We start from the raw sequence: 19,102 nt of genomic DNA on the forward strand, positions 1-19,102 counted from the left end.
AAATAACAGGTACTGCCTCCGCCAATCCAGATTGGGACTGTAGCATGGGCCAAAGGGTTAGAAACCTCCCTGAAAGCCTGAAAACCTTTGCTCGTAAATTTGATGATATTTCAAAGCGCTGGGAAAAGATTTTAACACACATAGCCCGGATACCCCCCTGGCCCCTGTGCTTCCAAAGCGTTGCTATCTTCTGCTGTGGATCAGTCACATATTGGCACATTTCAGTTGCCCAATTAAAGTTGATTTGGTGCTATTGCACAACAAACATACTCCCCCCCCCCCAATCAGTCTTTTTTGTGATAACCAAAGTGATGGGGAAACACACAGGAAGGTGTGTGATGATAGCAGCTTGATGTAACATCGTAAACACACACACACATACACACACACACACACACACCCCGCCGCAAATAAATCAGAATGAGTGCTCAGAGCTGTCTAACCTCTCCACAACCTTTGTGGAAGCCGATCAGGATGAATGCTCAACAAACAACTCATCAGGAAGTGACCTCCGCTCTCTCCCCCTGGCCCAGTCTCACCTTTTCATTTCCACCATTGGCACCACCACATTCTGGTGCTCCTGGAAGGGACTGGCCTGGTGGTCCCGGGGGTCCTGGAGGTCCCGGTTGGCCTGGATTGCCTGCTAGCCCTCTTTCCCCAGAAAGTCCTCTTTCTCCTGGAGGACCCTGGTCACCTTTGTCTCCCTGCCATAGGGAAGAACATGGGATGAGAGGTGTGCGCTGTGGATTCAGGCAACAGTCAATATCTACAGCAAAGGTCTCTCCTGCTGTGCAAAGCCTTCTCTCTTAGAAACCTCTGGAGTCTTGTACTTGCTTAGATAGGCAGACTGGAGCCAATGCCAGCAGGCAACTCGTGTTCTGCTTTTGGCAAACTTATATTTAATGGCTTATGGGAGAAGCTTATGCACACATATTTTGGGGAAACTTAAATGTATGGCTGGAGATGGGGCCATGGTTGTTCTTTTAGGGACAAGTCATCTTAACTGGAATCCACAGGACTCTTGGAGGTATTTAAGCAGAGGTTGGATGGCCATCTGTCATGGATGCTTTAGCTGAGATTTCTGCACTGCAGGGGGTTGGACTAGAGGGCCCTCGGGCTCCCTTCTAACTCTACGATTCTTCCATACAGAGTGAAATATTTCTCAGCTCACTGCAGGCGAGGAGCATAAGGAGAGACCTGCTGGACCAGGTCAATGGAACATCTAGTCCACCATCTTGATCTCATGGTGGCCAGCCAGGTGCCTATGAGCAGCCCACAAGCAGGACCTAAGTGCAACAGCATCCTTCCCACTTGAGATTTATTTGGGCTGCTGTCTAGCAGCTAGAGTCCCCATAGTAACACAGCATTTGGCCAACCAGGTGCTGCCCTCCAGATGTTTTGGACTACAACTCCCATCAGCCCCTTAGGGAAGGCAGGACCAACAGCTCCAAAACAATCGATCAGTACAGCTCAACAGCATGAACGCATCTCAGCAAGGAGATACAGAGATGGGGGACAGTTGCAGCTTTTGAATGCCTGGTTATTGTGCCACCCTGAAAAGGCACAGATTCTTTGGTTGGGGGGGGGGGTAGGTAGCAACCATAGTAGTATAGATGTGGCCTTCTTTATGGGTGGGGAAGCCCAATAGGTTTTCATTCGCCTTATGCATTTTCTTCAAGACAGTGTTTGAAACTCTCTTTTGTAGACTAGACACACCCTCAGCTGCAGACTGGCCTGAACTTCCCATTACCACAGCAATGCAACACAGGGGGAGAGAGCTTAGATGCAAACCTTTGCACCACGAGGGCCTGGTGTTGCCGGACAGACACACTGGGAAAGATTATGCATCTAAGGAAAACAGAAAAAGTAGTTAGCGATAGATCACCTCTCACCAATGGAACACAGAGAGGAAGGTCATAACTCATAGAGCAGACATAGGCAAACTCCGGCCCTCCAGAAGTTTGGGACTACAATTCCCATCATCCCTAGCTAACAGGACCAGTGGTCAGGGGTGATGGGAACTGTAGTCCCAAACATCTGGGGGGCCGGAGTTTGCCTATGCCTGTCATAGAGGCACTTGCAGGATTTCTTTTTCTTCATGAAGAGCCAACTTATTCAACCAAAAACAAAACCCCACATTAATGAACTTATTAGAATAGCTAAGGGGGGGGGGAGAGAAATGCAACAGTACAAGTATAAGAAACTGCATCATTTCCATATTCCATTTCATCAGGATTCTGGTGTGCAATCCTGCCACAGCCAAGATGCTCCCCTGTTGCTGTGAGCCAGAGCCTTTTATCAGCTTCAACTGGTATGTTTGCAGAAGGTCTTCTTAGAAAAATGAAGCATGGCCTCTGCCCTTAATGGCCTAATCACATACAAATTGGATGACTGCCCTCGTTTGCATGTCACACTAAGCCAACACCAGTGCTTAATTGTGAATGTGTCTGATCCCCTGCAGGTGCTGTGCATAGCACAAACAAACCACAGTATTTTGTGCTGTACAAACCCAGATCATAGTTTGTCTGAAGCAAACAAATCATGTGTAATACTTAAGGCAAGGTTTGTTCTTGGCTTATTTCAGGTTTGACTGCTCATGCTTTGTGGGAAGCAAACACACCACAATTCATATGGTTCATATGGAGAGACAGCCATACCATGGCTTCTTTGTGCTACAGGAGTCACCCAAAGGAACATGATTAAGCCATGGTTTAAAACAAACTATGGTTTAGTGTGACATGTGAACTAGGCATCTGCCTTTGAAGATGTCTCAGAAACTCCAACTGGATCAGAATGTAGGTTATAAGGCAAATGTCATCGGCAATTTAGCAGTAAATGGGGAAATAGTGGAGAACCCGGAGGAAATCAGAAAGTGCTTTCAAAAATTTTATAAGCAACTGTACAAGGAGGAGAGGATAAAAGAAGAAGAGATAGACCGATTTCTGCAACAAAATAGTCTGCAAAAAGTCCCAGAGGATAAACTAGTAATTCTCAACCACCCAATATCGACCCAAGAGATAGAGGATGCAATTAAGAATATGCAATTAGGAAAGGCGCCAGGACCAGATGGACTAACAGCAAAGTTTTATAAGACTCTTAAAGATTGGCTTTCGCAGCCTTTGAAAGAAATCTGCAATAAAATATTAGAAGGAGATAGGGCACCAGAGACGTGGAAAGAAGCCTTTATCACACTGGTCCCAAAACCAGATACAGATAGAACGCTAATGAAAAATTATCGGCCAATTTCCCTTTTGAATGTGGATTACAAAATTTTTGCAAATGTTATGGCTACTAGATTAAAAAGAGTGCTGAAAGACTATATACATAAAGATCAAGCAGGTTTCCTTCCAGGAAGACAAATAAGCAATAATACAAGAATTATTGTGGACATTTTAGAAAAACTGGAAAGAAACATAAATACAGAGGCAGCACTATTATTCATTGATGCGGAGAAAGCCTTTGACAAGGTATCTTGGATGTTTATGAAAAAGAACTTGGAAAAGATGGGAGTTGGAGAAAGATTCTTAAATGGCATCAAAGCCATTTATACAGAACAAAAAGCAAAAATAATAGTAAACAGTGTGATATCGGAGGAAATTGAAGTTGAAAAAGGAACAAGACAAGGGTGCCCTATCTCCCCTTTATTATTTATTACGGTCCTGGAGGTCCTTTTAAATATGTTACGAAAAGAGAAACAGTTAAAAGGAATTAGGGTGGGAGAGAAAGAATACAAATTACGCGCCTTCGCAGATGATTTGATGCTATCCCTGCAAGAACCGGAAAGCAGTGTCCCCAAAGCTTTGGAGTTAATTGAACAATTTGGACGTGTAGCTGGCTTCAAATTAAATAAACAGAAAACCAAGGTTCTAAGTAAAAATATGAGTGCAGAACAGGTACAAAGACTACAAGATGGCACAGGCCTCAATTTTGTTAAATCTGTAAAATATCTAGGAATCAATCTCACAGCAAAAAATGTGAACCTGTACAAAGACAACTATGAAAAACTGTGGATAGAGATAAAGAAAGATCTGGAGATATGGACAAGATTGAAACTGTCGTTAATGGGAAGAATAGCAGCGATTAAAATGAATGTCCTACCAAGGATGCTGTTTTTATTCCAAGCCATACCAATTCTGGATAAAATGGACTGTTTTAAGATATGGCAAAGGGACTTATCGAAGTTTATATGGCAGGGCAAAAAGCCGAGAATTAAGTTTAAGATTTTAACAGACTCCAAAGGGAGAGGAGGCTTTGCCCTGCCGGATTTAAGACTTTATTTTGAAGCAGCGGCCTTTTGCTGGCTGAAAGACTGGTTTAAACTAGAAAATGTAGATGTCTTGGACTTGGAAGGACACGATAATATGTTTGGTTGGCATGCATACCTTTGGTATGACAAAGTTAAAATTCACAGAACTTTTAAAAGTCATATAATTAGGAAATCTCTGTATCAGGTTTGGATTAGGTATAAGGACCTATTGGAGAGAAAGACTCCTAGATGGATATCTCCAGTGGAGGCCAAGGCCTATAAGAGACCAAACATGTCTGCAAGTTGGTTACGATATATGGACATATTGCAGCAAGAAGGGGACTCGTTTAAGTTGAAAAGTTACGATCAAGTCAAAAGCCAAGTCCCTGACTGGCTGCAATATCACCAGGTACATGAAACATTTAAATTGGATAAAAAAATTGGTTTTCAAGTGGAAAAATCAAAACTGGAAACAGAACTGATCGAATCGAACTCTAAAAACCTTTCCAAAATGTATAATTTGTTGCTAGAGTGGCATACGAAAGATGAATTGGTTAAATCAACAATGATAGATTGGGCAAAAGATGTGGGTCATAATATTATGATGGATGACTGGGAGAGATTGTGGCAGAAAGGTATCAATTTTACCGCATGTAACAGCCTAAGAGAAAATGTAATGAAAATGATATACAGATGGTATCTGACACCAGTTAAGTTAGCTAGAATGAATTCTAAAATGTCGGATGTGTGTTGGAAATGTAAATCCTCGAAAGGTACCTTTTATCATATGTGGTGGTCGTGTTCAAGGGTGAAGGCCTTCTGGGATAAGATTTATAATGAGCTTAAGAAGGTAATGAAAATTACCTTTTGCAAGAAACCAGAAGCATTCCTTTTGAGCATGACCAATGAAGAGATACCCAGTCAGGATAGAGTATTTTTTATGTATGCCACGACAGCGGCTAGAATTTTATTGGCAAGAACTTGGAAGGGGGAAGAGCTACCGACAATTGAAGAATGGCAGATGAAGCTGATGGAGTACATGGAGCTCGCAGACCTGACCGCCAGAATCCGAGACCAGAGGGAGGAGAAGGTGTCGCAAGATTGGAAGAAATTTAAGGACTATTTAGTTAAGTATGTTAAACTGAATGTTTGAATATTTGAGCAGAAATGTATAAAAGAGTCGGCTTTTAGAAGTTTAAGGTTAGTTATAATGGTTCAGAAGAAATTTTGATGTGATAGATCTATTTGCATAAGAAGGTTTCAAGACATAGAACATAAGTTAAGAAATATATTGGTTTAAATAAATTCAAAGAGCATTAGGATGTTGAGTATAAGTTAATGGGAAAAGAAATGAAGCTACCTAAAGAGTATATATGTTTTTGAAGACAGAGGAGGGACCAGGGGAAGTCCCCCCAAGAAGTTAAAAACAAGTTGAGAAACAAAAGATAAATGTTTGGTAAGGTTTGTATAAGTTTTCTTTTTTGTATGGTATTGTTGTGTTTTATATTGTTGATTGTGTATTATGTTTTTATTGTGTTTATGTATGTTTAATGTTGTTTTTGTTTTGTTTTATGGTAAAATAATAAAAATCTTATTAAAAAAAAAACAGAATGTAGGTTATAGATTAATCTCTTGGGTCAAACCATGCTATTTCTATATTTAATAAGTAATATATCAAGCTATCTACGTTTCTTTCTGGGCTCACCTCAAAGTGCTACTGTTGACCTATAAAGTCCTAAACAGCCTGGGATTAGGATGCCTTAAGTAGTACTGACTTGGAGGTGGTCAGTGAAGAAAGATGGTTACATATTTCCTCCCACAAAAAGATTTAAGGTAGCATATTTCAGCTCCCTAAGGGCTCTTCTGTCCTGGATAGAGTTACATCAAAGATGCTTGCTGGGTAGTTTCCTACTTCCCTGCAATAGGGAAGGTCCCTCACCTGATGAAAATATGTTTTCTATGCACATCTGAGAAGTCTGGGTCCTCTCCACAGCTCTCTTTATGAAGGTGTGCCACTGAACTACAATTATCACTCTGTGGACACAGTGGACAGCCAAACTCCAAACTACCTGTTCTGCCACAGGGTCCTCTCTTATTATGATTTGCTGAACAAAAGGCATCAAATGTTTACTGGCCTTCTGGATACAACATGTATTTTCTAAGAGAAACCATCTCCAACTAAAACCAGGTCTCCTCCCTGGCACAGAGCACTCCCCTGCCCAAAAACACACATGCATGCATCTTATAACGCAGGAATACCCAGCAGCTGCACAGTGCACACATTTGTCTGTTTTCAAAATGCCAGAAGCAAGAGGAGGCCAAAGAAGCCTAGTGGGCATTAGCTTTATGGAAAAGGAAGGAAGGGCAAGGCCTCTAAGGGGCCAGGGATCAAGGAAAGGCCCAGCAGAGAGGAAATGGGAACAAATGGATATGGTTGGTTAACAGCTGAGGAGGGGTGCCAAAGGACAGTGTGTCTATGGGATGGCTTGGTGGGATAGAAAGACGCCAAGCAGCAAATTTTTCTCAAGAACTTGGCTGGAATTTGCCCCGTCAACTTTTCCCTTTTTTTACCCCAATAATGGAGGCAGTGGCTGTCTTGGGAGGGGAAATGGATGAGGTTTCCTCTTTCGTAATCTCCTGTCAAAAAGCCAAATAAATAAATAAATTACACATTTAAAACTTCTTTCACCAGGTCAGGAATCTAGGGTTGCCATACGTCCTGGGATTCCTGGACATGTCCTCTTTTGCTGGTCCTACATGCCCATCCAGGGATGCGGGTGGCGCTGTGGGTTAAACCACAGATCCTAGGGCTTGCTGATCAGAAGGTCGGCAGTTCAAATCCCTGTGACGGGGTGAGCTTTTGTTGCTCGGTCCCTGCTCCTGCCAACCTAGCAGTTCAAAAGCACGTCAAAGTGCAAGTAGATAAATAGGTACCGCTCTGGTGGGAAGGTAAACGGCGTTTCCGTGTGCTGCTCTGGTTCGCCAGAAGCGGCTTAGTCATGCTGACCTCATGACCTGGAAGCTGTACGCCGGCTCCCTTGGCCAGTAAAACGGAGATGAGCGCCACAAATCCAGAGTCGTCTGCGACTGGACCTAGTGGTCAGGGGTCCCTTTACCTTTACATGCCCATCTGGGGGGAATTTTACATTTTAAAACAAATCAATTTTTGTTTTTGTTTTTGTTTTTTTTAAAAAATATGCTTGGGTGGCTCTGCTTCAGGCTCAGGTTCTGGGAACCCAGGCTCTGGTTTAGGCTTGGCAGTGGTGGAGATGCTATCAGGTGATTGCCCTAAAACAGCTCAACCATTTTTTGTGTCCAGATTTTTACTTGAAATATGGCAACCCTAATATAGACACACCTCAAGGCCCTCCTGGACCATAGCAGAGACTTTAAAGCAGTCTCTCTCTCTCCCTCTCCATCCCTCTCTCTCTCTCTCTCTCTCTCTCTCTCTCTCTCTCTCTCTCTCTGTGACAACTCACCCCCACCTTTCTAAATCTACCCTATTATTTCATCCCATCAGAGTTCCTTCCTTCTGGGTCATTTCCACCTGATTATTCCAGACTTTTTTTTTTTTAAGTTGTTCTTTCCCCCTTTCCATGTAACTGTAGAACTGGAAGGACTATATTTTATCTGACAATATTTTATCTCACTGGCTGACCTTGGGCCAAGTTACATTGTCAGCCTGACCTACTTCAAAGGATTTTTGTGAGGATAAAAAAATTATTTTAAATTCCAGGACTCTGTCAGGCTGCCATAATTCTCTCTAGACTCCTTCTTCCACAGTGACATTGATTTCTTGATCACAAACTGCCTACATACCTCTTTTGCCACAGAGTCCCCCCTGACCACGGTCTGGTGAACTAAAGGAACCAAGAGTTGAGGTTTCACCTGCGATACAAGATGACGACAGTTAGGAAATCGAATGACCTCCCTGCCATTTTACATTGCTAAGGTGCATTGTTACTTTCCATGTAACTGCAGATCTGGAAGGGGACAGTATCTGACAAAAACAAGGCTGCAGTATACGTTTAAAGCAGTATTATAGCACTTTAAACAGTCATGGTTTCCCCTCAGAGAATTCTGGGAACTGAAGTTTGTTAAGGGTATTGAGAGTTGTTGGGAGACTTGTTCCCTTCACGGAGCTAGAAATCCCATAGTTCCCTAGGAAGAGGGGCTGATTGTTAAACCACTTTGGGATTGGTAGCTCTCCGAGGGGAACAGGGATCTCCTACAGTCCCTGGAATTCTTAGGGGAGGCCATGACTGCTTAAAGTGGTATGGCCTTCGGAAGTTTGCCCAGAAGGGAATGCGGCCCTCAGGCTGAAAGCTGCCACCCCCGCCATCTTGAGTGTATTGCTTTGCAAAGTGAAGGTTAGGTAGAGTTTGTGTTAAAATGTGAACCAAACCTGCCAGTAAACCTTACCTGCAAAACATACACATATACTTTCAAGGAAGCTGGTATTGCAAACATGACAGTTCTGCTTTTCCTGGTTACTGTCCCTTTAGTTGTTCCCCCCTTTCCCCCTTCTTCCATAGTGGCATTGGCTTCTTGATAGTGAACTCCCTACATACCTCTTTTGCCACAGAGTCTCCCCTGCCCCCGGTTTGGTGAACACCAGGAGTCGAGACATGTGGGTCCTCCTGAGACACAAGACAATGACAAAAATCAGATAAACTCCTTGCCTGTTTACATTGTTAAGGTGCACATTTGTCATGAAAATGTAATAAGACCTATCAAGATAACCATTCATATCAATCTGGGATTTGATGAGGGGAGTGTCGGTCAGAGGTCATGGAGCTTGGTCAGAGAGTCAAGGCCTGGCATTTCACTCTCTAGAAATTAACCACTCATAGAATCCTGAAAAATACACCTTATTGTTTTTGAGCAAAGCTGTGTCTGTCAATGTCTCAGTGTCAATGACTGTGTCATGTGGGTGGGTGGGCCTCCCAAATAACAATGTCTTTCAGTATCTCTTCCTAAATCCCCAGGGAGGTCCTGAAATATTTCAAAAAGTCCTAGGCAATATACCTACAGAGGAGTAGCTGAGAGTAACTGTATTGGTGATGCTGCCTCACAAACATATGCCATGGATTTACCAAATCAGGAAGGCCATAACCCTCTATTGACTCACTTCAGCCTTCTGAGGATGCCGCTTTGTAACAGTCACCGGAGGCCACCATGATTCTTCAGTCACTGGCTTTGCCTGAAAGGTGCGCAAAGGAGCCGTTAGTAGACATTCTGGGAGGTTTAAAGAAAAGTATTTTCTAACTGGGCGAAATGAATGAACCGAGAATTCTCTAAATAGCACATCTCTGGTGATGGTTGCTATTCAAGACCAGCCACTTAGATTCTATCCATAGCTACTGCAGGTTAAAACTGGCTTAACAGTAATTCACTCTGTCTCCACAAGGATCCTTGGGAATTGTAGGTCTCTGAAGGAAAGCAAGGATTCTCTAAAACAGAATTTCCAGCGCCTCAGCAAAAAAAAAAAAGGCGGGAATTAAAATGGTGGTTCCACATGGCACTTTAGTGCTATATATCCACCATAGCAACCCCACACACCAGAAGGCAATTAACTAATGTATGTTTACTCAGAAATAAGTTCCATTGAATAAAGGACTTGCTTCTTCTACTTACTATCCCTTTAACTCCCCCACCCACCCCCTATTCCTTTCTTTCAATGTGGCACTGTTTTTTCCAGAAGAGAATCCCAAATGTACCTCTTTTGTCTCAGAGTCTCCCCGGATTGTGGTTTGGTGAACTGAAGACATTGTGGGTTTTGCATCTTCCTGAGATAACAAGATGGTAACAGTTAGGAAATCATATTTTGTAAGATGCCAACTAAGACACCAAGTCTCCTCCTCCCTGCCACTGAGGAGGCCTCCCGCCTCCCAAATCAAAGTGCTGCTATCTTCTTATGGTGTGGGAAGACCTAGGAGCAACACAATGCACACATTTATCTGTTTTCCAAAATGGTAGCTGATTCTTTAATTTGTTGCTTTCTTCACTCCTGGCATAGGTATTGGTCCTTTGTTTAGTCGTTTGCAGAGGTTTTTCCATGGAATGCCATTTGTTTCGATTGAACTTTAAAGAGCAGGTTTCCATAGAGAAACATCTGGAGCAAAAAAGGAAAAGGGGAAAAAAAAGAAGGCGCTTGAACACTGAGCTTTTCTAAAGCATGGACCATGCCTGGAAAGAGTAGAGATGTGGATAAGCCCTAAAACGAGGTAGGTAGCAGCTGCCTCGTGAGCCAGCCTTCAGGGGCAGATGAAGACATCTAGATTACAACAACCCACTTGCTACAGAAAATAACAGAAGCGTACCAGCCCAGTTGACACCCCCTTCCCCAGTGCTGTTACTAGGCTGTGTAAAAATTCATCATCTTCATCCTCGGTGCTGCCTTCAAGGGTGGTTTGAAAGGGAAAATCCATGCCAGGAAACACTTCCTCCTTGTCAGCTGCAGAGGTAGCCTGGGAGGGGAAAAATGGAATTTGTGGGCACACCACAGCCTGACATAATGTTTGTGGTATAACCAGTCTCATATAACCAACATGCTTCAGTCTAATTCAATGTTTCCCAAACTTGGATCTCCAGTTGTTTTGGGACTGCAACCCCCATCATCTTTAGCTAACAGGATCAGTGGTCAGGGATGATGGGAATTGTAGTCCAAAAACAGCTGGAGACCCAAGTTTGGGAAACCCTGGTCTAATGAATGAATGAAGAGGTTAAGACCATATATATGAATTTTGAATCCCTATAGTCCTCTTCAGGTTCCCCCCCCCTCAGACAATTATCATGTGAGGGGGAATAAGGGCCGTGTTCCCTAGCACCCCTGATTGTTTTAGTTTTTTAGTTTTATTTTTTTATTAGCAAACAAAAGTGTAAGCATAACAAAAAAGGATGGGGAAAGGAAGAACCAGAAATTTAAACTATAAAGCCTCACGGTCTGGAAGGACAAAAGTGCAAAGACACAGCACAGCTACAACCGGATAACAAAGCATTCACTCATACAAAGATTTGCTGTGCAGATAATAAAGATTTATAAAAATGAAAACATTCTCCGCCTGCGAGATCCATTGTAGCTGAGAATAAAAGTTTGTTGCTGAACTATGGGGTATAAAAAAGGCTCCCCACATGGCAGAGGTTCAGTCCTCTCGGCAGGTGAGGGGCTGTGGGAACAGCGATGGCAATGAGAGGCAGTGAGGGGCAGCAGTGAGAGTGCTCCCCCCACTTTCCTATTCATACAGTGTTAATAACATGGGATTGGGAGAGGAGAGAGACCCCAGAACTGGGCTTATGCCTAACTAATATTAAGCGCGAAGCAAGCAGAAAAATCCAAATCATAATCAATTTATCTGTATGCCACCTTTTCACATACACACAAAATTATGCTGAAAGTGACAATCAGGGCAAGGCATCACCAAACCAACAGATTGCAAGAATAATTTAATAATAGCAGCAATAATAGAACAGTAATTCTATAGCAAATGTAAAAAGGTAAAGGGACCCTTGACCATTAGGTCCAGTCATGGACGACTCTGGGGTTGTGGCACTCATCTTGCTTTACTAGCCGAGGGAGCCGGTGTACAGCTTCCAGGTCATGTGGCCAGCATGACTAAGCCACTTCTGGCGAACAAGAGCAGCGCACGGAAACGCCGTTTGCCTTCCCACTGGAGCAGTACCTATTTATCTACTTGCATTTTGACGTGCTTTTGAACTGCTAGGTGGGCAGGAGCTGGGACTGAACAACGGGAGCTCACCCCGTTGCGGGGATTCGAACCGCCGACCTTCTGATCGACAATCCCTAGGCCACCCGCGTCCCAACTAATGTAGCAGCATACAAAAATCCCAGAACTAAAAATGTAGAAACATCACAGATGACACTAAAGGCTCAGTATCTTGTTGTTGTCAAACAAGCCTCTACAACTTAGGGAATGACCAACGATGCTCCTGCAGATGATCAGTGACTGGGATCAGGAACATCTGGTTTGATTGTTCTGTATTTTTTTTATTTTTTGCCTTGTTCTTGGTACTGTTTTGTATCACTTTCATAAAAATTCCAATTTTTATTTTATTTTTACAAAAGAAACCCCACAAAAAACCCCAAACCTCTACTGGGATATAAGGGTTAAGGCAATCTTTGAGATACCCTGGACTTAAGTTGTTCAGGGCTTTGTAAATTAACACAAGAAGCTTTAACCTCTCTCAGTAGCAAGTGGGCAGCTAGAGCAGCTGTTTTAACAATGGTGTCACATGTTCTCAGGTAGAAGCTCCCGGTCTGGCCATTGTATTCTACACCAACTGTTTTTTTTTAAAATATATTTTCCAATTAAACAAATTAAACAAATCATAAACATACAAATACACACAAATCCTCGCTCTGCCAAGTTACGACTTCCATCCATCACGTCAGCAGGTTTTCTAGTCCAATCTAATCATGCAGTTTCTTACTTTAGTCCTTCCACCAATGTCATAGGGTCATTCCAATCCTGCTAGTGTCTTCAAACTTCCACGGTTAAATCTTATATAATCAACAAATTTACTCCAGTCCTTTTGGAATTTTGATTCATCCTGGTTTCAGAAACCAGGTATTCTACACCAACTGTTGGGAGGCACCAGAAACTACACATTTCACAGGATTTTTTTTTTTTAAGGGCGATGCTCAGAACCACCACCATCCAAAACAGGCAAAGCACCACACTTCCCTCATACAAATAATCTAGAACTAAAAAACCCCAGCAGGAAACATTTGTCGTCCGTCCCCCCAGCCCAAACAGGCAACGCCATCCCAACCAAGCAGCCCAAATAAAGTCAAAAACCTACACTTAAAAAAGTAATGTTTAAAAATTAGGAAGAAGAAGGGCACTTTCGAATGGAAGACACCATCAAACAGAGGAGCATCTCCTGAGAGCCTTTCGAAACACAAGACTCTCCTCTGTAAAAGCAGGACACACGTCCCTTGCTTGGGCTGGTCCCTTTCTAGCCATTTCCCTTTGGCCAATTAAGCCCTGTACATGTACTGAATCCAAGGATTTGTTGTGTCTGACAGGACCTTGGTTGCTGATAAAGTGGAGAGAAAGGGACCAAGAGAGAAGAGCAAGCGATTGTGTGTCTCAGGGTGGGGGAGCTAGCCTTGGGACTTTGGTCTGCATCTTCCACACTGGGAGCATGCTCAGATGAGCAGCCGCCTGGCCTGAATTGCCATAAGCCTTTCATGCTGAGATGCCAAGTGGGAAAGGCTGAAAGGCTGTTGCGCCTAACCTGCAGGGTGTGGGAGGGAGAGCAGTGCAAAGGAGGACGGTGTACTTTACAGGGTGGGTGTGTGGAAACACAGCCGCACGTATGTTCCTGAGCTGCCACTCACAACCCCTAGAACTTAAGAATTGCCTTGTTGGATTAGACCAAAGGTCCGTCTCGTCTTGCATTCTCTTTGCAGGCAGATGCCTCTCTCGAAGCACTTTGGCTATGAGTACAACTTGGTGGTTAAAGGATAACTGATCAGCCTGTTTATGTGCTACGTTACATTTGCACATGTAAACATTCCCCATTTCCTCAGACTACCGGGTGGCAGGGCGGAGAGACCATAGCTCAGAGGTAAAACACATGCTTTGTATGAGAAGATCCCAGGTTCAATCATAGAATTGTAGGACTTATATTTGGAAGGGACCTGAGCACCATCTAGTCCAACGCCGGCAGGAATATGCAGCTGTCCCATACAGGGATAAAATCTGCCACCTTGGCCTTATCAGCACTACTCTCTAACCAACTGAGCTATCCAGTGCTGATTCAATTGCTGGTGATCTCCAGGTAAAGATGGTGAAAGACTTATTTCTGAAGCCCTGGACGGTTACTGCCAGTGTAGATCAAAGATGGGGAACCCTGGCCTTCCAGATGTTGATGAATGACAATGCCCAAGAGCCTCAGCAAACAGGAATGGTGGAAGTTGTAGTCTAGCAACATCTGGAGGGTCAAAGTTTGCCCACAACTGATATAGACCAAGGATGGGGATCCTGTGGGCCTCCAGATGTTGTTAGATTACAGGTCCTCTCCCTGGGGGAGATAATACTCAGCCAGATGAATCAATGGTCTTGCACAGTAAAGAGCAGAATCTCCATGTTACACTGAAGTGGGTTATTACTTTTCAGTTCCTTATTTCCATGCCAGTTCCGTCAGTGAACTTGATAGAGGAACTGTTTGACTGCTGTGTGTCCTTCACATTTTCTTCACTGCTCACAGTCAAGGGCTCCCCCCCCCCTCTTTTATAACTGAATGGAATGAGGAGGTGGTTGCTCCTACAGATTAATTATTACATACAGGATTGCAATCTTGTATATACGCCCCTTCTCAGGTAGTAATGAGACGACATGTGCTGAAAGCTGCAGCTTCACTCAAAGGCATGCAGCTTTCAGGTCACCGATCACTGAATAGTGTTCATGGATATACTTCTAAAATCTTTTTCTGCTCAGGGAGTGAAGGACTTGCAAAATGATGAATCTTCTCTCTCTTTTTCTAACCCCAACCCCCATACTGTATATTCTCCCATTCTTGCAGGTGAAGTGTGAACATGAAGCATATCCATAATTATGGAACATTTAATATTGCACTAGACCAGTGGTGTCCAAACTTTTTGCGAAGAGGGCCAGATTTGATGAAGTGAAGGGCCGTGGGGGCCGACCAAAGGGCCAACCAATGTTGTTGACCTTTTATTAGGATTGAAGTTGTTGGACTTTTTCTAGGGTTGAAAGTGTTGAGCTTTTTTTAAACTGACCGGTAGGCCAGATTAGGCCCCCGAAATGGGCTTTGGACACTAGACAAATTCTTACACAAGTGTTTGAAAATGAAAAAAGATAGGGTTGTTGTTCATGATTCTGGGTTGTTCTTTTAGCAAAAGCTTGTTTATGCCCTTCTGGAGGCCAGAACATACGCAGGGTGAACTCTCTGGGTACAATTTTGTTCTTATCTCCGCTACACACTCACACACTCACTTGTGAATTCACACATCCAGATTCAAAAACAAACTTATTTCACACGCAAAGTCAGACACATCACCTCTGGCTAGTGCAGAACGTTGGCTATTGGCCTGAAAGTCCTCAGTTCAAATCGCGCTACGGACATGAACACACACACACACACACCATACATTTAAAGCGCACCCACCCCAAGCCCTGGGAAGTGTTGTTTACCCCACACAGAGCTACAATTCCTGCGCCCAGGGCTTCCAACCCCCCTCCAAAAAATGTTTACTCTCATTTTGACTCAAGAAAACCACCATTTTATAGTTCAAATCGGGAAAAATAAATACAGTAAATGGACAAAAGTACAAAGATTCACAAAATGTTTAGGGGTATGCATACCCCCAGAAAAAAGCATTGCCTGCACCCTTAACAAAGTACAGTTCCCAGGATTCCATGTGTGCGCGCACATAGGGCATACAACTTGGTAACCATAGTCCTCTTCCGTCAACCTACAATACGGGGGGGGGGGTGATAGTGGTGGCTAACTTTTATGTACTGAGTTGAATAGGATCCAAAATGCAGCAGTCTGATTGGTCCTAGAACAATAGGATTGAGATTGCAGCAGTCTGATTGGTCCCAGAACAATAGGATTGAGATTGCAGCAGTCTGATTGGTCCGCAGGAGCCACCCAATCCAGCTCCAGGTGGAAGTGAATCCGCACTCCGATTGGCATACAGGAGTATCCCAGAATTAGCTAATCACATGGGGCCCATTGTGTAAATAGTGTATATAAAGCAAACGTTTTGGGGGAACTGCATTCCTCACTACTATGAGCTGAATAAAGAGCATGAAATTCACACTTGACTCCGAGTATATTTCACTAACGAAACAAAATATTACGGAAATCACGCAAAACGCTATGAGTGACTTGAACATGCTACATAAACGTGAAGTGTTATTTTGTAAAGCGATTTAAGGTTTGTTTGTTTTTTACCATCAAGAGGTGTATAAATTTTACGATATAAAATAAATAATAAATTGCTCCTATTACTTGCCATGGTTCAAAATCCCCACTTGCCCATGAAGACTGGGTGACCTTGGCCCAGTCACTGCCTCTCAGCCTAACCTACCTCACAGGGTTGTTGTGGGGATTAAATGAGGAAGGGGAGGGGGAGGGAATCTTTTGTGGCACCTTGAGCTCCTTGGAATAAAAAAGGTGGGATAGAAATGCAACAAATATAAGTAAAATAAAACAAATATGCACCCAGTTACCAACACACGCCTTTGCAGCTGCGCTCTCCCTTCATAATGATTTTACACATCCGTCACAAACACACTGTCACACTGTCAAACCCTTGCTTTATTAGGAAGCCAAGAAATCTAGGAGGTGAAAGCTTTATTCTGTATAGAAATATAGTGATGGCTGGGAAATGCATTGACTCTCTGCTTGCCGCACTGCTCTTAAAGTGGCACTGTGGTCTAAACCACTGAGCCTCTTGGGCTTGCCGTTCAGGAGGTTGGCGGTTTGAATCCCTGTGACGGGGTGAGCTCCCGTTGCTCTGTCCCAGCTCCTGCCAACCTAGCAGTTCGAAAGCGCATCTGTGCAAGTAGGTAAATAGGTACCACTGCGGCAGGAAGGTAAACGGCATTTCCGTGTGCCTTGGCTTCTGTCACAGTGTTCCATTGCGCCAGAAGCAGTTTGTCACGCTGGCCACACGACCCAGAAAAGCTGTCTGTGGACAAACACCGGCTCCCTCAGCCTGAAAGTGAGATGAGCGCTGCAACCCCATAGTCGCCTTTGACTGAAAATAACTGTCCAGGGGTCCTTTACTTTTACCTTTTACCTTCTTAAAGGCATAGGAGCCTTCCCAGATGAAAAGCAAAACAAAACCCTGCTCACTTGCATGAAGCAAAGGGTTAGGGTGGGGAACCTGTGACCCTCCGGAAGCTGCTAGAATATAACTCTCGTCATTCTTAGCCACTGACTGAGGCTGATTTAAACTAGTGCCTGATAACATCTGGTGTGCCAGAGGTTTCTCATGCTGCAGTGCAGGAACAGGGGACAGGGAACCTGTGGCTTTCCTGGATGTTTTTGGACTCCAGTTCCCAAGATCGCCATCCAGTATCTCCAGGGGTGTTGGGAGTTGTAGTGCAGCAACATATGGAGCGCCACAGATTCCCCATGCCTGCTGTACCAGTTTGATGGCCTACAAAGCTCCCTCCAGTTCTAGAGTTCTGCTAAATCTGCTAGATGATTCGCCACAAACATGGGTGCTAGGCATGCCTTGGCCTTACCCAGACTTCCCACGGCAACTGCTTACCAGGCCTGGTGTTGTTGCTTCAGAGGAAACCGCCACCTCCTCTGTAAATGTCCCTGGTGTGTCCCAAAGGGTGGGGGTGCTCAGGACCGTTTTCTCAGTGGGTTCTTCCACATCTGCTTCCGTGGCTGGGAAGGCAAAATGAAACCAGGTTAGGAGCTTACCACCACATCAGAGCGCCCAAAATGTAAAAGAAAACCGCACTGTTTCCGACATTTGTTTTCCAGAGCAGTGGAGTCATGGAATCATAAGAGCTGGAAAGGATCACAAAGATCATCTAAGTCCAACCCCCTGCAATGCAGGAATCTTTTCACCCAGCATGGGGCTCGAACCCACGGTCCAGGGATTAAGAATCTCATGCTCTATCAACTGAGCTATCAGGAAAGAAAAGCCAAAGTTAGGAGAATGCCATGTTTGTTTTCTTTCTTATTGCTGCATTCAATTGTGAACAGCCCCGAGACCTACAGGTATATGGCGGCATACAAATTTAGTAAGTAAGTAAAATAAGTACCGGTAAGTAAGTAAGTAAGTAAGTAAGTAAGTAAGTAAATAAGTAAATAAGTAAATAAGTAAATAAGTAAGTACATCCAATTCTTCCTCCTTCTGTGCTCAGGGTAAGGCTCACAACAACCTTGTGAGGTAGATCAGGCCAGAGACCAACCTGGCCAATACTGCTCTTGAAGCATCAGGGCTAAGCAGAAATTTGAACCCAAGTCTCCCCCTGTCAGGGTTTAGCATTCTATCCACCACACAGCATTCTCCCCAGCTTTCCCCTGGCAAGGCTTCTGTAGCTCTCATAGCTGCAGAAAAGGCAGCAGTTCAACAGGCAGACCCCACGTGCACAGGTGCTGTGGAACCCTTGGGAGCGAAAGCTGTGCACCTCACTGCATCTCCATGCAGGGGAAAGCAGCACCTGTTGAAATTCTGCCTGCCACACAACTTATATGGTGGTCACTCTAACCCCAAACAAGCTGCAGTCCAAATACCTCCCGATGCAAACTCCTAGTCCCTTTCCCCTATCTTGTTCTATTTACAACCCAACCAAGCAGTGTTAACTGACTCCAAGCTGTCTCTGCTCCAAACATTAACCTTTCTGGAGCCTTCTACATTTCCAACCCCTTCGCCGCATAGAAGAGCAATGGAAAGCGGGGTGGCAGGAAGAGAAGAAAATAGTTATTGTGCCTTTTGCACCTACCTTTGGGGGTTGTTGGCATCATCGCAGTTGTGGTTTCTTCCTGACCCCAAGCCCACCAGAACTGAGCAGCAGCGAGGGGAGCCAGCCCCACTAGCACCAAGAGGATGCAGAGCCAACGCAAAGACGGGGCCCCCCTGAGAGCACCCATTGCAAATCTGCAGTTCTACGATTCTGCGATTCTGTCAGTGTCCTTCCCAGCACTTCCCAAACCCAAGCACACTCTCTCCTCTCTCTCTCTCCAGGCCAACCTTTGGCACCCCTGATCCAAGCTCTTATCTGCTTAGGATGCCCGCCCACCAGGCGCTCTCTGCCAATCAGCTGGCATCTCACACCACAGCACTGCTTGGTACCGCTGAAGGCACTGCACAGAGCAATCAGCATTGGACAG

The 19,102-nt window shown here is 44.2% G+C and overlaps 1 protein-coding gene across 1 annotated transcript in view; it reads right to left on the minus strand.

The window, feature by feature from the left end:
* The window catches only part of LOC117058091 (collagen alpha-1(XVIII) chain-like), a 35,401-nt gene extending 16,517 nt beyond the window's left edge, over window positions 1–18,884 (minus strand). Inside the window, exons 1-10 of the mRNA XM_033169023.1 lie at window positions 18,715–18,884; window positions 17,523–17,647; window positions 10,570–10,716; window positions 9,967–10,035; window positions 9,378–9,449; window positions 8,818–8,886; window positions 8,066–8,134; window positions 6,818–6,883; window positions 1,792–1,848; window positions 540–704 (exon numbers count right to left, since the gene is read on the minus strand). Coding sequence (XP_033024914.1) covers window positions 540–704; window positions 1,792–1,848; window positions 6,818–6,883; window positions 8,066–8,134; window positions 8,818–8,886; window positions 9,378–9,449; window positions 9,967–10,035; window positions 10,570–10,716; window positions 17,523–17,647; window positions 18,715–18,862 — 987 coding nt within the window. The 5' untranslated portion in view covers window positions 18,863–18,884. The remainder of the gene's footprint in view (window positions 1–539; window positions 705–1,791; window positions 1,849–6,817; window positions 6,884–8,065; window positions 8,135–8,817; window positions 8,887–9,377; window positions 9,450–9,966; window positions 10,036–10,569; window positions 10,717–17,522; window positions 17,648–18,714) is intronic.
* Between the last annotated feature and the right edge of the window lie 218 nt (window positions 18,885–19,102).

This window comes from Lacerta agilis, chromosome 14, assembly GCF_009819535.1.
Source record: "Lacerta agilis isolate rLacAgi1 chromosome 14, rLacAgi1.pri, whole genome shotgun sequence".
Classification (NCBI taxonomy): Eukaryota; Metazoa; Chordata; class Lepidosauria; order Squamata; family Lacertidae; genus Lacerta; species Lacerta agilis.